The sequence below is a fragment of the Falco naumanni genome, chromosome 14 (genome assembly GCF_017639655.2).
Source record: "Falco naumanni isolate bFalNau1 chromosome 14, bFalNau1.pat, whole genome shotgun sequence".
NCBI lineage: Eukaryota > Metazoa > Chordata > Aves > Falconiformes > Falconidae > Falco > Falco naumanni.
Genome location: NC_054067.1, coordinates 14,419,966 through 14,437,920, shown reverse-complemented (window position 1 = coordinate 14,437,920; position 17,955 = coordinate 14,419,966). Strand labels below are relative to the sequence as shown.

General features: G+C 45.1%; 1 protein-coding gene across 6 annotated transcripts in view; it reads right to left on the bottom strand.

Moving 5' to 3' along the window:
- Positions 1 to 10,552, bottom strand: part of STK26 (serine/threonine kinase 26) — a 33,605-nt gene extending 23,053 nt beyond the window's left edge. For all 6 annotated transcript variants that reach the window (XR_005830924.1, XR_005830925.1, XM_040614259.1 and 3 more), the window contains exons 1-2: positions 10,257 to 10,552; positions 10,032 to 10,150 (exon numbers count right to left, since the gene is read on the bottom strand). Coding sequence is in view for 4 of the 6 variants with exons in the window: in XM_040614259.1 (XP_040470193.1) it covers positions 10,032 to 10,073 (42 nt within the window). In the remaining 2 variants the exon portion in view is untranslated. The remainder of the gene's footprint in view (positions 1 to 10,031; positions 10,151 to 10,256) is intronic.
- Between the last annotated feature and the right edge of the window lie 7,403 nt (positions 10,553 to 17,955).

The window sequence follows — 17,955 nt, the reverse complement described above, 5'->3', positions numbered from 1 at the left end:
TAGTTGAATATCTTTCCATACACTACCTGCATGCAGTTTCAGATATTTTACATATATATAAACACACATTATACACCACGCATATTCTATTACAGCAACATACATTCTCATATATTATACATATTTCCATATTTTACTTCTTTACAAGAAAGGCACCACAGATGGTGATAGATTTTAATTCCTGGAACTCTTCCTCACTTCTCCTTGCTAATCTTATTTAAAAATCCTATTACAATTAAAGTTACACAAACAGTGCCATAGGGGCACATGTGTGCATACATAAAAATTTAAAAAGTTTGAAGTTACTGAAGGTACAGTTGTAGATCCATTATTAATTATAAATAAGAAAAAAATGAACCTGCAGACATTCAAAACAGGGGCGTAACCTGTAAACATCTTTTCCCCATCTTGCACACATGCTCGCCTCTCAGTGACTTTTGCATGTAACTAAACTCTGATGCCACCCTGCAGTCCTGTTCAAGACTCAAATACCAGGATAGTAGATACTTCATTATATTTACTGGAACTGTACGATACATACTCAAGAAGAAATTTTCACAACAACACACTCTGATTTTATAAAGTATCAAACCTTCACATTATCAAGTTTTTCTCCACCATAGGTAGCAAAAACTAGATATGAATTTTGCTGTCCTCGAGACCCGACCTCTGTTATAACCCTTTATGAAACATCTCCCTTATCTGACAAGGCGAAGACTCACTGCCATTTTTAGTGAGAACCTGGAGAACTTCAATACAACAGAAGTAAAAATAAGCAAGCTTTGTTTTCATCAAGTCAGCCATAAGGCAAGCTGCCTGGAAATTCATGTGACTATCAAAACTTTAAAAATCGGCATTCAAACCCACCCCTTCTCAGATTTTTAAGGAAAGAATTACCTTCACCTTCAAGCAATCCCTGACCTGTGGCAGATGCAAGCTGTCAATTGTATGCTGTGCTGAAAATGGAAACCACTGAACTCACTTCCTCTATTCTTAGCCATTCTTTCACTTCGGTAACATAACATGAAGCAACTTCAGAAACAGCATAAATAAGCAAAAAGAAAGAATAACAACACATCTCCTAAAGATTAGCTCTTTGACACAGGCAATTAAAAAAATTTACACCAATTATTTATGAAGAGTATTCTGCATTGAGGAAACAAAGAAAAAATTCTCATGCCAGTGAGCTTCTCTGTAGCTGAATAACCTTAAACTTCAAACAGAGTCCCACTTAGCTTCCATTCTATGTATCAATACCTTTTAACCACCTAGTATCCTTAAAAAAAAAAAAATATCCTCAAACCACTGCACACAGCTGCATATCCATCAGTCTGCTCACACGTCTGAGGAACATGGCCCACCAAGAGAGTCTGAGGAATTAAAGAAGGAGGGGGGCACAAATTATGTGGCTAGGTCTTTACTATGATTTGAAAAAGACTTAAGCCGCCAAGTGCTTAAATGGAGAAAAAAAGGCAGTTCAAGAAATCAACAGGGTCTGGTATCCCAAAGTGTTCAAATTCTGCTCCGTATTTTAATAGAGTTCAACAAGCTGATCTTTCAAAACAAATTTAGTCTCCTTTGTTGAATGCGTAATTAATCCACCTCAATGAACTAACTGCCTTCACACCTGAATTAGAAGTCAGAAGACAGAGGACTACAGCAATTTCTCACTGCTGAAGAACCTTTGGAACCTGTCCATGTCATGAACTGTTTTGAGAAACCTAATCTGCACAGAGATTACAAAAGCCACATCTAATAGGAATATGGAAAAATAACTATTTATGGGCTACAGCCTACTTTTAGCAGTATGCCTTTCCTTTCAGCAAGCAGCCTGCTTATCAGTACACAAACAATTTTTTGCCACACCCATTTAAAGGAACAACTACGTCAGAACTCCGCCAGCAATAAACTACATCACTGCAGCATTTTTACCACTTTCCTAATATTTAGAAGTTCAGTATCTACAGCTAAATGGCAACTGCTACATAAATTTTACAGGCCTCCTCGCTGCTCTATCTTTGAAGCCATGTTAGCATTTTCTTCTGTGCAAGTTAGAACTAGATACACAGTTTTCCTCCTTCAAATAAGATTAAACTCGTACTATAATCCAGCTAAAACAAAAAATAACATCCAGCTTTTTAATTTGCCAGCCCATAAACTAGAAAGCAGCAACAAGACCTCAAGCTTAACACACACATTAAGTATCTTTGCTAAATCTCTCTACTGAAGTAGTTATTACTTCTTTTCAGGCTAAACAAAATTAAAGCGAGGCAGAAAAACAGCAGTTGGAAAAGGATGGCTTCAAAACACAATGTGGGTTAAAGAGCAGGCCACAAGTTTATTTACCACAAATAAATCTCCAGGCATAACCACTGCCTGCAATGAACCCCAAGTGGGAACCCAGGGTTAGAGGATGTCACACCATTCCTCTAGCTTTGGTAGGGACCATTTTGAGAAAGGAAGGCAAACACACCAGTCTGTAAAAATCCCAGATTTCTGTACTCTCCCCAAGGCTAGACAACCACATGCTTGCAAACTGTACTCTTGAATACTGGCCCTTGATCATATCAATCATACTGGACCTGAAGCTACAAGAAGCGCACAACGAAAAACCAGAAATACAACTCCAAAATGAGCTACAAAGGACAGAAGAAACATACCCTGCCAGAACCAACCTGCCCGTTTCAGGAAACTCCTTTTTCAATTACTTTGCAGCTCATTCATAGCATGGCAAAGCATCTCATTACATAAAAGGCATGGGGAAGGGGGAGGGGAGGAAGAGAAACACCCTGAAAAAAATATTCAGATTCTTCTTGCCAACTAGGCTAGAATAAAGCTGTGCAGGAATGTAAAAATGTTCTTGCTATGACCGGCTGCCAGATGACACCTTCTTAGGCGAGATCAACAGCAAGATCATCTTGCTCCCCTCATATTTCTCTGTATTGATTTACATCAGTAGAAATTAAATCTTTCTTGTTCAGTGTTTTACATTTAGGCACAACACTCATGGTCATTTCAAGCTGTACAGTGTTTTTATTATTCTGCATTCAGCTCCCAACACAGAAGCCTGCACTGAAATACAACTTGACATCTAGCAAAGCATGGACACCCCCTGATCCAGTCCCCCCAGTTAACATTATTCAAATATTCAGAACATATAACAGTATCCAGTTGAAAGAAAGGCCTGCCAAAGATCAGGGAACAGGAGGGAAACAGGAATCAAAAAACGCAAACAAACCACATTCTTCAAGACTGAACACATGGTGCTTGACTTCTGGTTCTTGAAAACAGTGAATCCACCCCGGGGCTCTCAGACTCCCCCTTTCACAGCTCAAGTGTGAAACCTGCAGATAACTAACATTTCTCACTCCTTGTTCTCCTTCATCGATGCATACAGAATTCATGTGGAATCAAGACAGATCATGCCACAAAGCTATTCCAGATACACTGCCTCAATCAAGACCATTCGAATCCAGATTTTGGCAAGACAAGCTTGGCTTCACACTTCTAAGAGTCAACTATGCAGTTCTTCAAAGCTTTCTTCATGAAGAAAGATGTAAGCTGAAGCCATGCTCTTTCCCAAGCTATGGACCTAACCAATACAGCCCGTTTCTGCTAAACCACATGCACAAGATAAGAGGAAGAATGAGACTGGCAAGCTCCTGTTACCTTGTCAGTCCCTTTATTAATAGTTTTGCTGAGTTCTTTTTGCCAGATTTATTCAGCTAGCAATCCCTCTGGCAGAATGGATTTTAGTGAATATGGGCACCCTTCCCATGAGATTTAAGTCTCTCCTTCAGAGCTAAGGAGTGTGCCCTGTGATCCCCGTGTAATCAGCAGAACAGACTTGTTCCAGAAGAACTCTTAGAAGTTTAAATTTAAAGAACAAATGACAGTCTTTAAATAGAGTAAAAACTGGTGAGGCAGCAACAACAAAGAATGTGATATTCAATTATTTGAAGTTAGAAAGAAATAGCAGGATTTGGAACAGTAACTCCTGATACCTCAACAGTAACAACAGATACTTCATTTCTTCAAAGATAACATACATGTAGCCACTAATTACAGCATGCCAGAAAATTATTTGTTACAGAAGAATTTCAAATAAAACTTTGTATAGTTCATCTTCAACCCCATCCCTGAACTCCTCTGTCTGTCAATTATTACATTCAGCCCCTAAGAATAAACAAAACACAAAATAATAGTCTCATTACTTTTCAGAGTTTGCAACTCTTTCTTACATCCGAAGGTAATCACCAAAGAGCAAACAAGTGGTACTTTTATTAAAACAGGCTTGAAATTCTTCCTTTCACTTTTAGGGATGACTTAAAACCATATTTTCAGGACACGGAAACAATTAAAACTGAGGCTAATACAGTTGCCTACTTTACTTAGGATGTTTCATAGGTCTCGCAGGACAAATACTGCTGCAGAGGCACATTTAGTCATACATATTATTCATGGTGTGCCACAAAGTTACTATGTATAAAGAAACAATCATCCCCTCAAAATAAGCATCTGAATAAAAACTGTGTTTCATTTTTTAACAACAAATTGCAACGTATTACTGAGCTATGTCTTGCTATATATTCTCCTTTTTTTAAGGAAAAGGACAACAGAAAAATAAAACTTTCACCAGGACTTGTAAAGCTGAGATACTGGAGTTCAAAAACAGCCAAAGTGACTCTTTCCAATGTTAAATTCAACAGAAAAAAACACGACAGAATAAAGCAACAATTATGTATTTTTAGTTTCAGTCTGGTTTCAGATGTAATGTTTTTATCTTTTGGGGGAAATTACCCTCTGCCCAAAACTGACAATATGATGGTACAGAACAACAGAGAGATTAAGGTGAGAAGACGAGTTTATGTGCTCTCTGCCAGCTTCAGCAGATTTGCCTCTGAATTCCAGGTCAGTGCACTTAATGTGTGTATAAAACTGTAAAAAAATACTAATAAAAAGACTGCTGTCCATTTTTTTTCTTCTAAGCCTAATAAAAGTGCCTGCTGAATTCCAGGTGATTATACCTATACAGCTCCCATGTATCAAACACTTCCCAGAGCTCTCTGTCCTCCTTTGATTAACAGTAAGACAGTACAAGTATGCCTGAGCCCTACTTTTCTTAGTCATCAGAGTAACATCAGAATGCACAAGATGGAAGAACCAAATTCACCTAATAAAGCCTGAGCTCAGTTAGCAGACTACTGCTGGATATGATACATCTTGTACATCAAGCATGACCAGCAAAGGAACCACCGCAGTGTTTGATTCCACAAATACTTTAATGCATATCTGCTTCAAGTAGCAAACAGGCATATTCTTCACAGGTCTTTAAAATACTATCTTCCTGCAGTCTTGCCTGCACTGTGGCTCAAAGTACAAATCAAGGAACTGAAAATGGACAAGGTATTCATCACCAAAACACTGGAGTCCACCCTAGCTTAATCATAAGAAATCCATTTTCTAGGCACTGCGGAAGTCTCCTGGTGTCCTGCAAGTGCTAGACTTTCCAGTTTCCTTTAAGTCATGTCTAAATAATAAAAGTTTAAACCCTTTTCAGACTCACTGTAGAAGCATCTGGATACAGCTCAGCTCCTAGGAGAGGAATAAATTGACAGATCCTTGAATGGATCTTTCTTCAAAGGTTTAAGCTTCGCTAATGACCACCCTCTATAAACATTTTAAGTATTTGATAGTAATAGACTGCTTGCTCTTAACAGAAGTCATATTCTTGTAACTACAATGCGTAAGGTTTACTAGAAATCTGACACACTTCCAGACTAGCTTTAGGCACCACACACGAAGAGCCCATTTCCACAAGTGCACTAACTTAAAAGAAAATGTGGGGAGGTTTTTTTGAGGTTTGTGACAAAGACCACTTCCAGAATTAAATGCTACCTCTCCTTTAATCTTTCTATACCCATCCAATAACTAGACATTAACTGATCTGCCTCTGAGCATCATACAGGGAGAAACTCTCCAGCTGGCAGGCTCAGGTTGTTCAGCACAGCACAGAGAGCAAAGCTCACCTTTACATCCAAATTTGTATTTAATCAAGCAATCCTTCAATTGTGAATCAGAGTACGCCGGCTGACAGGTCACATGCTTCTAGCTGCTCTGCTTTCAGAGGAAGTTAGTCTCTTTATTGCAAGATAGTCTGAATGCCAATAAAAACAGATGGACATCATGTTTAAACAACCTTTCTGGCTGCACTCAAGACTACTGTCATACAGGATCAGGAGACATCAACAAAGCCATGAGAAAGGAAACAAAAAGTGTTCAGATGAGTAGGATAGCAGAGACAAAAAGAAATAAAGCCCCATAACAGGTTCCAAAGACACATATACTGACCAAAAGAAACACAACTAAGAAGAATCAACGTTTCCATCAGTTAATGAATATTTCACAGACTTTTTTTTTTTTTCACAACAGATTAGAATAGGAAAAGGGAAAGTTTATACAAAAAACTCTACCAGCCAAAAAAGGCACTTACTACTTGAGCAGTGCTCCATCACTGAAGTTTACAGACTAGGTTTGGAAATTCAGGATGCTGACAAACAGGAAAATTTTGTCACTGTTCATCTTAGAAAGGTTAATTGTTATTCACTTACAAGTTAAACAGTTTCCAGCCTCTTATATCTATGAAGAGGTTTTGGAGTACTGTATGAGATGCTGCCAATAACGTAAGTTCATCAGAAACACATCAATCTGAAATGACTGAAATACTTTAAACTTTCTGATCACTTGAAACAAACATAACCCTCTGAACTATGCATCCTGCCTGCCAAGCAAGAGAAAAGCAGTAGCGTACAACCAATTACTAAGGGGTCCAACACCTTCACTCCAGCTCTGTTTTCAATACAGGCCCTGGGTTGGTAAAAGACATCAGTAGGCTCCTACACCACCTCTTTTGGATATGGCTTCCAAGAATGCTCTGTACGAGCTCACTGGATTCCTGGAAGACAGTGCAGTGCCAGTGGACAAGCTTCTCACTGTGAGACCTCAAAGCATTCCAGACTAAGAACTAGTTTGAACATTCTTATCCCAAGGAACAAAGTTACAATGACACTACTGAATAGAAATTCCAACCTCACATTCAAACCCATTGCAAATTGTGCTTCATGTAACCAGGACACCTTAATTGTGCTCACATAGCTCCATCAACCTTTCATTCTTTCCCTCTTGTCTTGGATTCTGTGTAAAATGCAATAATTTGGAGTGTCATGCTCAGCTTCAGAGCACCCATTTTATGCATTCACTGAGTACTTTGATTTTATTGAATGGGCTTAGAAGTTTGGCAGCTGAGTAAGTTAACATCATACAGTTGGATCAAGTGGAGCCTTTCCAAAGGAGTGAGGAAAACGAATGTGTTTAGGAAGTTGTTTGCACAGGCAAGAATTGTTAGGTATAAAATCTGTTTTTGTTAGGACACAAGGCAGGTTAAACAGAATGCAACCACTACACAAACAAATGGTTCTGTAACTACTCATAAAGGCAATGATAATACTACCTCTGGGTCTTCCATCGTTGCCAGGGTACTGAAAGTCAGACTCCCAGTTCACCAAAATAGCTCTATGTGACTTTCTGCAATTTTCCATTCATTTTTTTTTTTAAAGGTAACCTAACTATCTTTGTTCTTAAAAAAGTATCTTAAAAAAAGCCAAAAAAGCTTCTGTTACACTTTGGTGATAAACTGTCAGAGTCTTCTTTTTGGAGTGTGGGAATTACATATTATTTCTGCATTTTTTGGTTGGGGGTTTTTTTTTCTTCATAATAAAATGGGAGGGAAAGTGTAAGATCACAATAACACTGAAAACTTCAAACTTGTAACACATTCTCCAGCAAATTCAGTTTCTAACTGTCATATTCAATAAAATGCTCCCCTCAAGACAGACTACAAAACAAGGGGTTTGATATTACAGGCACTTTCCCAGAGTGATAGTTTTAACATAACTATTAGATATTGTTCCATCACAGAATGACCTGTTTACTCCTTCATCAATCGATCACCATGCATTTACTTTAATGCTGAGCGGAAGCAGGGACACTTTCATCATCACTTGGATGATCCTGACTGCAGAGTTTAGATAAGGGTTGCTTCTTAAGTTTTGGTTTTTTTTAACCTCAAGACTACCACACTCCTCTAGAACGTGTTTTGGGGGGGGGGGGGGGGGGGGTGTGTTAATTAAAAAAAATGCATTACTACTCTTCTAAAAGAGGAACGAGCAGAATAATATTTGCACCAAATTCTATTACTTTGTATACTAGGACTTCCAGGACTTGTGTAGTAGTCTTAGTTAAAAAAGTCACCAAGGGAAGAATGTATCTAAATTCTACGCAGCTGTACATATCTAACACTTAAAAATGTTTTGAACATACAGATACATGTTAAGGAGTCTGGGTTAAACTAACAACAAAACTAGTGGAACTAAATATGCTATTACATAAAGTTTATTTGTATAACAATGGAAAACAGAATCTTAAATAAGTTCAAGGTCCTTTTGCGATGACAGGGCAGCTAAGGAAGTCAGGACAGCAATACATTAAGCAGATATAGAAATAAGATACTGACAAACTTGGGAGACTTCTATTTCAAAATCCAAATACAAACACACTAAAAAAAAATAAATCAAGAGGTTATAAATAAAGAAGCTGTGACTAAAGCCTCTACATCTTCTATCACAAAATTTCTTTAGGATGTACCAATACAACAGTAACCCTGACATGTTAATGGGGGGGGGGGGGGGGGGGGGAAGAGGCTGAGAAAACATGGTTTGCATCCTCTTACCACCACCACAAGGTCAGTGGATGATCAAAATTTAACTGATTTCAGAGAGCCTGCAAATTATTAGAAATGAAGCCGGGAAATCAAACCTTGGTATTGTAACTGGCCTAAATCAATACATAAATACCGTTCATACATAAATGCTACACTTTCTAAGAGTCATGAAGGTACCTGACCAAGCGAAATTTTAACTTTATGTTCCAAACCCCCCTGAACTCTTTACTGTACATGTCTCGCATACATAGGGATGTATCATAAAGGCTTCTATGTTATTTCAACTGAAAAAAAACCCTCCAGTGTTACACAGGCATGGTCCAATATTACACAGGCACGGCTACCCCAGAAGTTAGGAGATGGCTCAAAACACTGACTGGGCTGCCAGTGTCAGACAAGCAAAAAAATCAACACTGAAACGAGTTTGGTCCTCAGCTCCTTTACGTTTGATAAAGATCTCTGACCAAACTTATACTAGATCAGCCAGCGGAGTAAGAACGATGAATCGGAGGCATTCCACCTTTCCTATGAAAATCAGTAACAGATGAGCTTCTCCCGTTTCCCAAGCTGAGACCACAAACACACAGAGATGACGCCGGGTCTCACTCCCAGCCCGAGAGAGGTGTAAGTTTCTGACGGACGCCGGCTCCCGCAGCACCACCAGACCTGGCGCTCACCACCTTGCCATTAACCGCCAGGCCCTGGGCGAAGCTGCGCTGCAGGCCCCGCGCCAAGCGCATGTTGGTGGGGAAGTCCTGCAGGAGGTACGCCTGCCAGCGGGCCCGATATGTCATCTACAGCACACCCACACACCCTGCGATTAACTTCATTTCGCCTTTAATCAGTTTTAGAAGCTCTTCCGTGCTCCTGGGTGCAGCGCGGCCAAGCCCGAACAAAGGGGGAAGGGCGGGAGAGGAAACCCTTCGCCCCCCGGGGGCGGGCGGCAGGTACACGGCCCCCCCGGGGCACGCCGAGGGAGCGGGGCCCCGCCGGGGCCTCCCGTTACCTCAGAGCACCCCCCCTCCCGCACCCGGCCAGGGCCCCGGCCGGCTCTCCACCCTAGGCCGAGCGAGGCCTCCCCGCGGCCCCTCGGCGGCCAGGCCGCGCCGCCCGCCCCGCTTCGCCCACCCGCGCTCCCCCGGACCCTGCGCCCCAGCGGCGGCCTCCGCCCGGCGGGGCCTCAATAGCCGCTTCCGGGGCCGAGCCCGGGCCCGTCGCCTCCATTTTGGGGCCGGCGCGGCGCGGAGCTCACCTGCATGCCGGGCACTTGCACCGCCACGGGCGAGTGGGCCATGGCGGGCTGCGGCGGCCGGGCGCCGCCCGCTGCTCCCCTCTCTCGGCCTCCCTGCTCCTGGGCGGCGGCGGCGGGGCCTGGAAGGACAAAGCGGCGGGGAGGCGGCTTTAGCGCGGGCCGCGCTCCCTCCTTCCCTCCCCGCGGCCCGCCCTGCCCGGCAGCCCCCGCCCGCCGCCGGCTCACCTCACGGCCGCGGGGCTGGGGCCGAGCTGCGCGACGCGGGCGGGAAGGGGGGACCCTAGCGCCGCGCTCCCATGCCCGCCGGGCTCCTAGCAGCGGCCCTGCCGGCTGGCGCCGCTCGCCCTGCCCATGCCCCCCTCCCCGGTCCCGGCGCGGGGGCGGCTGCTCGGGGCCCCCCGGAGAGGCGCGGGGTGGCGGCTCTCGGCGCGGCCGGGGCTGGGCTCAGAGCGCCATGTCGGGCTCCGGCGGCAGGCGGCGGCTGCTGTGCGGCGGCGGCGGCTTCTTCCGTCTCAGCTCCGGCCTCGCGGGGCGGAGCCGCCGCCACCGCCGCCGCACGGGCCCCGGCGTCACTGCCCCCGCCTCCCCGGCCGCCTCTGGGACCGGCGCACGGAGGGGGGGTGGGGTGGGGTGGGCGGGGGCGGCCCCCTCGGCGCCGGGACCCCTCAGCGCCGGCCGGGGCTGGGGGACGAGGCCGCCCGCGGCGTTGCGCGGCGCCCTGGGCCTGGCGGGCTGCGCCCCTCCGCCGCTGTCACGGGGTCCTGCCCTCCCGGGCACACGGCCACAGCCCCCGCACCCCCGGGCGTACGGTCACAGACCCCCATACCCCCGGGCACATTGTCACAGCTCCCCGGACACACGGTCACGGCCCCTGTACCCCCAAGCAAACTGTCACAGCCCCCGTACCCCCCGGGGCACATTGTCACAGCCCTTGTACCCTTGAACACCCTGTCACCACCACACCTGTACCCCTGCACCCCGAAAAATCACAGGTGCAAATAACTGAGTGGCTGTTCCATGGGGTTTATTTGCTTTTGTGACACAGAGCGGGGTGTCCTCTCGGCCCAGGGGTGCTGCCGGCTGCCTGCCGTGGCAGGGTAGTGTCAGCCTGGTAACGGCTGCAGAGGTTCAGCTCCCCGGGTTGGGGTGGCTGGTTGCCTGCCCCCCGAGGAGAATTGTCCCCCCCAGGCCAGCCCCAGCTGCGGCAGGACCCCCCCCAGCGCAGGGGTCTGTCGTCCCCCCCCCCCAGTGGGGTGGGCTGCCCACCGCTTTCTGCCTGGGGAGGAGAAAATAACAAGTGTTTTTTGGGTGACATTTTTCCCATTCGTACATGAGTCACCTATTCGTGTGCGTGATTCACATTCCTATATGCAAAAGTTTTGCCAGTTACTCAAGCAAAGCTTAAACTGACGTCTTCTATGACATTGCTCTTCCCCTCACCCCCTGAGCAAGAATGTAGAAATCACACAGGCCCGTCACAAACACCCTCGTGGGTATGTGAGGGCTTCCCCCAAATTCACAGGTTTATAGTCTAGAAGATGCGAGGGACGCTGGAGGTGCTGGATCGCTGGCCATACCCGGGGGTGCGTCCCGTTGGAAAGGATGTGACGGCAGGTGGTCTCCCGCCCTCACAGCTCGGAGAAATACCGCACTGTGGCAGGGAACACAAAACACCTCTGTTGAAGGTAATGTGTTAAAATAGGCTGAAGCCAAGAATTCCAAAGTTAGGCAGTCTTTCCATCCTCAGCTCACTCTGGTTTGAAACTCACAGTGTTGTTAGTCAAGGACAGGCTCATGGCTCATGCTGGAACATTTCCCCCCGCCCCCCCCCCCCCCAGTTTGCCAGTTTATTAAGCCTTTACCGTTACTAAAATATTTACTTTTTTCTGCACCTTTTAAAAACAACATGACTTTAAAAGGCTTCTACGTGATAGTTATACATCTAAGTTACCTAGGAGCCTATAAGGAGTTCATTTTAATGGGTGGAATATTTAAGGCAAGTATTTCCTGAAAGTTTATATCACATACTTAAATTTTAAAAAATGTTTTTTATTAAGAAACCTTTGGGAACAAAGGGGGATTTCTACTGACAAAAAGCTTCCTTACTTATACGCAGCAGTTCAGCAAACAAATGAATGAACATCCACTTTGTGGAACTTCTGAATCCTGCCTGGTTCATTCTGCTCAAACATACTTAAATCACCTCTCCTTTTACCTTTTAATGATCTTTAGAACATGATCCCTGAAAAAACCCTGACAAATGGAAGATGAAGTGTTTTGCTTCATGCTGCTAATGCATTACTGTCTCTCTGCTCCTCTGCTGGCTCCGAGGCTCTGCTTTTCTTTTTCCATCCATTCGTTACCTAAGGTTTTCTTCCCAGAACACAGCTAACTGGTTATCCCAGCCTCGTCTGGATTTTATACTCTCCCTCACGCATTTCCTCTTGGAGGCACCTTTTTACTTTGTATCAGAAAGAACACTAATCGCCAATCCACTCTTTATGTTTTGGGGCCATACATAGAGACTTTTGGCCCTTTATGCATTTCTGACTTGCATGCAGCTTAATACAACACGAAAGAGATGGTGACAAATGTATTTAATTAAGTAAGAGCAGGACAATTGCTGTGCATGTGATAAGGCATCCTCCCCAGTAATTATACCTGTAGTTATCTCCCACCGGTGGCAGATCGGCTGAGAGAACTGCAGCGACAGAACACCAAAGCAAAATGTTCTGCAAAAAGGCGATGCCTGCTCATGCCACACTCGCTCAGAAAGCCCCAGCATGATATTTGTGAGCGAAGCCAGGCAGGAATATCTGTCAGGGAATCTTAAGTAAGCAGCCGGTCACGTAATGACTGAATCATTGAGCCAGGCTGTGAAGTGAGGTAAGCTGGCACCATAACATCTAAGAAAAGGGTTGCATTATTGTATGCCACTCTGTCATTAGCAAGTTCTAATTTGTGCGTTAAGAACATCAGATGGTCAGTTGCTGATACTGCTGTATGAAAGACCTTCCCTGTCCCCTCGCAGCCTGCTCCATAAATACCTGTTGCTGCTGTTTTCCAAGACTTAAAATGTGTCTATAATTCACGTAGGGCAGCTGTCAGGGCCTCATAGTAGTAATGTGACCCAAGTCAGACCTTCTACTACTTTGTGCATTTAACTACTATTTCTGTGTTGCTGGTGTGAAAATATAATTATCTCTACATCAGAAGACTGCAGGGAGCTAGTAAAAACACTGGGCTCTTTGAGAGTGCCCGCACCATGTTAGCTGGTTTAGACCTACCACAAAAAATGGTAGAAATTCACCTCAGCCTTCCAAACATGAATGAATAAAATGAAATGTCTTACACTGCTAAACAGGACAAGACTTCATCACGTAGCTGCAGACTCCAGGGGCTCCTTGCAGTGATTTTCTGGGGTGGGGGAGGCAGTGGGTGGCTGATCTGGTTCCAGCAGAGCTGATGCAAACTCATCTTTAGGAAAGACCCCATCAGACCCACACATCTGCCTAGGAAATGTGATGCCCAGTTTCTGCTTATCAGGGTGAATTGGGGTATTTTGAACCCTTTAGTGCTTTCACAAAGTGCAGCTGGTGGATGCGGTGCTGACCCAGGCTCATGGTGACAACCCCAAGTGATGTGCTTAGAGGTAACTCCACAGTTCTCCTTGCGCCTTTCTTTCAATGCAAGCAGCACAGCTTAATGGGTCATCACATAAAACTGGAGTACAGCATCCCAAACTGGTAAAATTCAAGGCCTCTCATGTTTTTACTTTTGAAACGTGTTGCCAAAGATGTTGTGGAGGTTAAAAGTTGACTGGAATCAGGTAAAAAGGGCTGCATATTTATTTTAGTAACAAGAACATCAGAGACATAAAAGGAAGAATGAAAATGTTTTGCAAGGGTATGATACCCTCATTCTTTGACATAAATCAGTCTCTAATTCACAGGCATTAGGGAAATCACTTAGTCTTAGAAGCAACTTATTCAGCAGCTGCAGAATTTCCAGCACCACTGCTGGAAACTGCTGATACTCACTAACATAGGAGATAGATGTAGCTCTCATCAATCCCATATTACAACTTCAATATTTCTGTATCCAGTTAATAATTTAAATTATAAAGCCTTGCAGCTGGACTAGAAACAGTAGTACATCCACTTCTGCCCACCACTTTCCCTCCCACACCCTGTGTCCACCCTCTTTTCCTCCCCTCATTCTCCAGCTCCTGCTGCATCCGACCTTTCCTGTTGCCTCTGCGTTCTGGCATGACTGTTTCCAGCCTCCTGCAGCCTGGGTGCTCGCAGGTGAGTGCCAGGACATAAAGCAGAGTTCTTCTTGTTCCCAGCACAGTGACAGCAGCCCCGTGCCGCCAGGAGAATTGGCTGGCAAAAGCCTTCTCCATCTCTGAGTTCCCACAGAGGAGCCAGCTCAGTCCTTCTGTGGGACAGCAGCTGCAAGGACCTCCTTCAGCACAACTGGATTATTTAAAGAATTCAGCTCCCAAAATCTGCCAGTGTGAACTAGTTGCTCATAAATGGAGATTTTTCACATAATATGGCCAACTTGTGCATTTCCTCCAGGAGACCACAATGGCACATCCTTGACACAAGGATGATGGCTTTACCACATTCCATGTCCTCCCTTAAAAGCAAGGGTGCAAAATGATATTTCTTAGCAGGGCAACATGATACATCTTCCTGCAATCTTCTTAGAAATAGCTGAACTATTTTTTAATTGACACTTCCTGTACTTTTAAGGAAAATATCAGGCTGAGGTAAATGCCTAGGATGGAAAAGGTGGGTGAGGGATGCTGGTTCACCATCTCCTTCAATGCAAGGACTAAGGATCATTAAATCAAACAAGCAGGTGCCAAGTTCAAAACAAACAGAAGTAGGCACTTCTTCACACAGGGTATAGTTAAGCTGGTGAAGTCCTTGCTACAGGCCAAAAGTGACTGGACAATTTAATAGAAGAAAAAAACCAACATTGGGAAATACTATTTATAAAACTAGCACCTCTGGTTGAGGAAGTACGTGAGCTACAAATCCCTGCAGGCAGGTGCAAGCATCGCCCCTTCTCACTGTCCTCATGCACTTCCCTAAGCCCCTGCCACGGGCTCCAGCCAGGGATGAGCTGTTGTGGCAGACAGGCTTTGTTCTCCTGTGAGCAACCTGTTCCCATGCTGAAGTTTCAAGCTGGGGGGTTAACATTTGGTCAAAGAGTATCCAGCTGAGATGGGAGGAACTGTCCTGCAATGGTAGGCAGGGCTACCTGCTAACAGGGCAAGCAGACATGGTGCCCATGGTACTACATGAGTCTGTAGCACAGTTTAATTTCTTTCCTGGGAGTTCTTCACTGACATCATCTTTAGTCTTCCTTAACAGGAAAAAAAAAAAATCCGTAAGTTGTCTTTACACAGGTACTAAGCTAATAGTGAATGTGTATCGTACTAGTGCGGTGAATGGTGAGTCATTATGTGACTAAAGATTATGATAAATTGAATGTTCACAAGTTCAAGGGCAAACTTTCCACCTTCCCCACAAAAAGATCCTTGTACTGGTGAATTTCCTATTTCAATACAGTATTTGGCTTAAAGAAGCCAGTCTTCTGTGCTTTCAAGATTGCAACGTAAGTTAAGATGGGGTGAGTGTTATGTCTCTGACCTCTTTAGCACGAATATACTTTGCTTACACTTCCACTTGTAAAATAAACCATACACACACGCACACACATATATGTATTTATAGGCTGTTATATCCAATTCAGTAGTTTAACATCACAGAACATGGTTCTTTGCAGATTAGTGTTCTCATGTATTCTCCCTGCCTGGAAATCTATTTTATTCTTTTAAATAAGAGTCCTTCCCTGCTCTAATTTCCCCCTTAGCAGGAAACCAAAATTTCAGCAAAGCTTGCGCTCTTGGAATACCAAAAATAGTTTGGCCACAACAGTGGAAGGGGTGAAGGAAGTGAGTGAGAGGCCCTGCCAGTGGGCAAACAAAATGCCAGCCCCATCAGCACAGTGCCTTTGCATAGCTGGTCTGACTTTTTTTTTGACTTTTTTTTTTTTTTTTTAAGTAAAATACATACAGTATTTATAGAATTAAAACCATTTCTATATAAGGGAACAGCAACAAGAAGCTGGTTCTGGTGGAATTCCTATACTAACAAAGCACCCGCTCCAAAGGGGCATGAGGCTGATAGCCCTGGGCAGGGCTCCTGGCAGGGTCCTTGTGGGGGCAGGCTGCTCCTAGCACCCGCTTCCACCAGCCCCAAGAAAAGGGTGGGGAGAAAGAGGCACAAAATGGGTTAAAGGAATGAGACAAAATAAAGGGATAATTTTGACAAGATTCCACAGGAAAAGTAGGGAGGAAAGGAAAGGAAAGGGGAAGGGAAAAGGGAAAAAATAAATTGGAGAAGAAGTGGTATCTCTTCTCAGTACTTCTCACCTGGAATTACTGTCCTAAAGAAAGAGATGTCCTTACTTCTTCCATCACATCCTCAGTATTTTTTGGTGCCTGGCTTCTCTTGCTCTCAAGAAGAGGATGGTCTCACCAGCTTGGCCCCCAGTCACACTGGTCTGCAGCAAGGCAGCAATGATCTGATGAAGGCGACTGGGAGGGAAAAGAAAAAGAGAAAAATGAATTGCTGGGAGCACTAGTTGTGGGGAGACTGCTTTTCCACAGCCCTGCCAGGCTTTCAGGCTTTCCAAATTGGAGCCGCGCAAACACGTGTACCTGCACACACACATGCGTGTGCACAGACACATTTCCAGCCTGTCTCCCCTAGCCTCAGCCACCCCTCCTGAGAGGCCAGGGCCACCAGCTCGCTTCGTGCCACTCTGCCACACGGCTCCCAACCCTGTTCCCCTCCACACTGGCTGCAGCGACAGCGCCTGCCCGTTGGGCTCTGACAGCGCTTGGCTCCCAGGAAGAAGTATTCACACACGATGGCAGCTTGAGAGAAAAGTTGAAAAGGAATCAAAGCCATCTCTGTTGAAATAAACATCTGCTCTGCGTTCAGTATCGTGGCAACAGGGCTCACAAAATGCACGGGCAGCCCTCCAAGGGCTCCTGGCACATCACAGCTATCGGTACCTGCTGAAAACAGGCTGGCGGAGCGGCCACAGCGCCGTGGGGAGCAGAGACAGGGACGCTCGGAAGACAAAACTTTGGTCAAAGCTAGAAATAACTTCACAGTTCCCTTGGAGGCATACGGCTTAGAAATCCACCACCCCTGCAGTGATGCTGGCAGATAGGAAGAGATGGTGGCACCGTAGCTCCTTCCATGTGGCTGGGGCGTGTGCTCGTCACCCCAGCCCATGGACAGTTTCTTCCCAGTTGCCCCAGTGCAGGCAGTGGAAGAAAGCAGCGGGATGCAGCTGTGGCAAAGCACTTCTCCCTGGAACCCATGCAAGGACGGATGTGCATTTGGTGGCTTTCACTTCACATGCAATTCCCTGAGGAGCGGTCAGGGTAGGCAGAGACCCGTTGCCTTTTCCTCTGTCTACAGCTTCTGCAAGGCCGAACTGGGACACTAAATGCAAACCTCTCTGCTCCCTGTTTCTAGCGTTGCATTCCTGTATCCCTGCAGAAGGCAGTGCTGTGACACAATGTCCAGCTGAGTCCAAATGGAGCAGTGAACTCTAACCATCAGGATGGTATGGCTGTTACAGCCGGTGGACCACAGTGCTGTATTTCTTTTTTTTTTTTTTTTTTTTTTTAATATTAATGATGATGCCTTAGCAGGGGGAAGACCACAGCTTGGCTTATGGAGACCCACCTGAGCCTCCAACCGCAACTTAGTAACACTGGTAACATGTCTTTTTAATGAGTGAATTTGATGTGGCTGAGCCAGGAATCAAGGTGAAGAGACAGTGTGATAATACCACTGTTACTGAGCTCCTTTTCAGAGCAGAAATG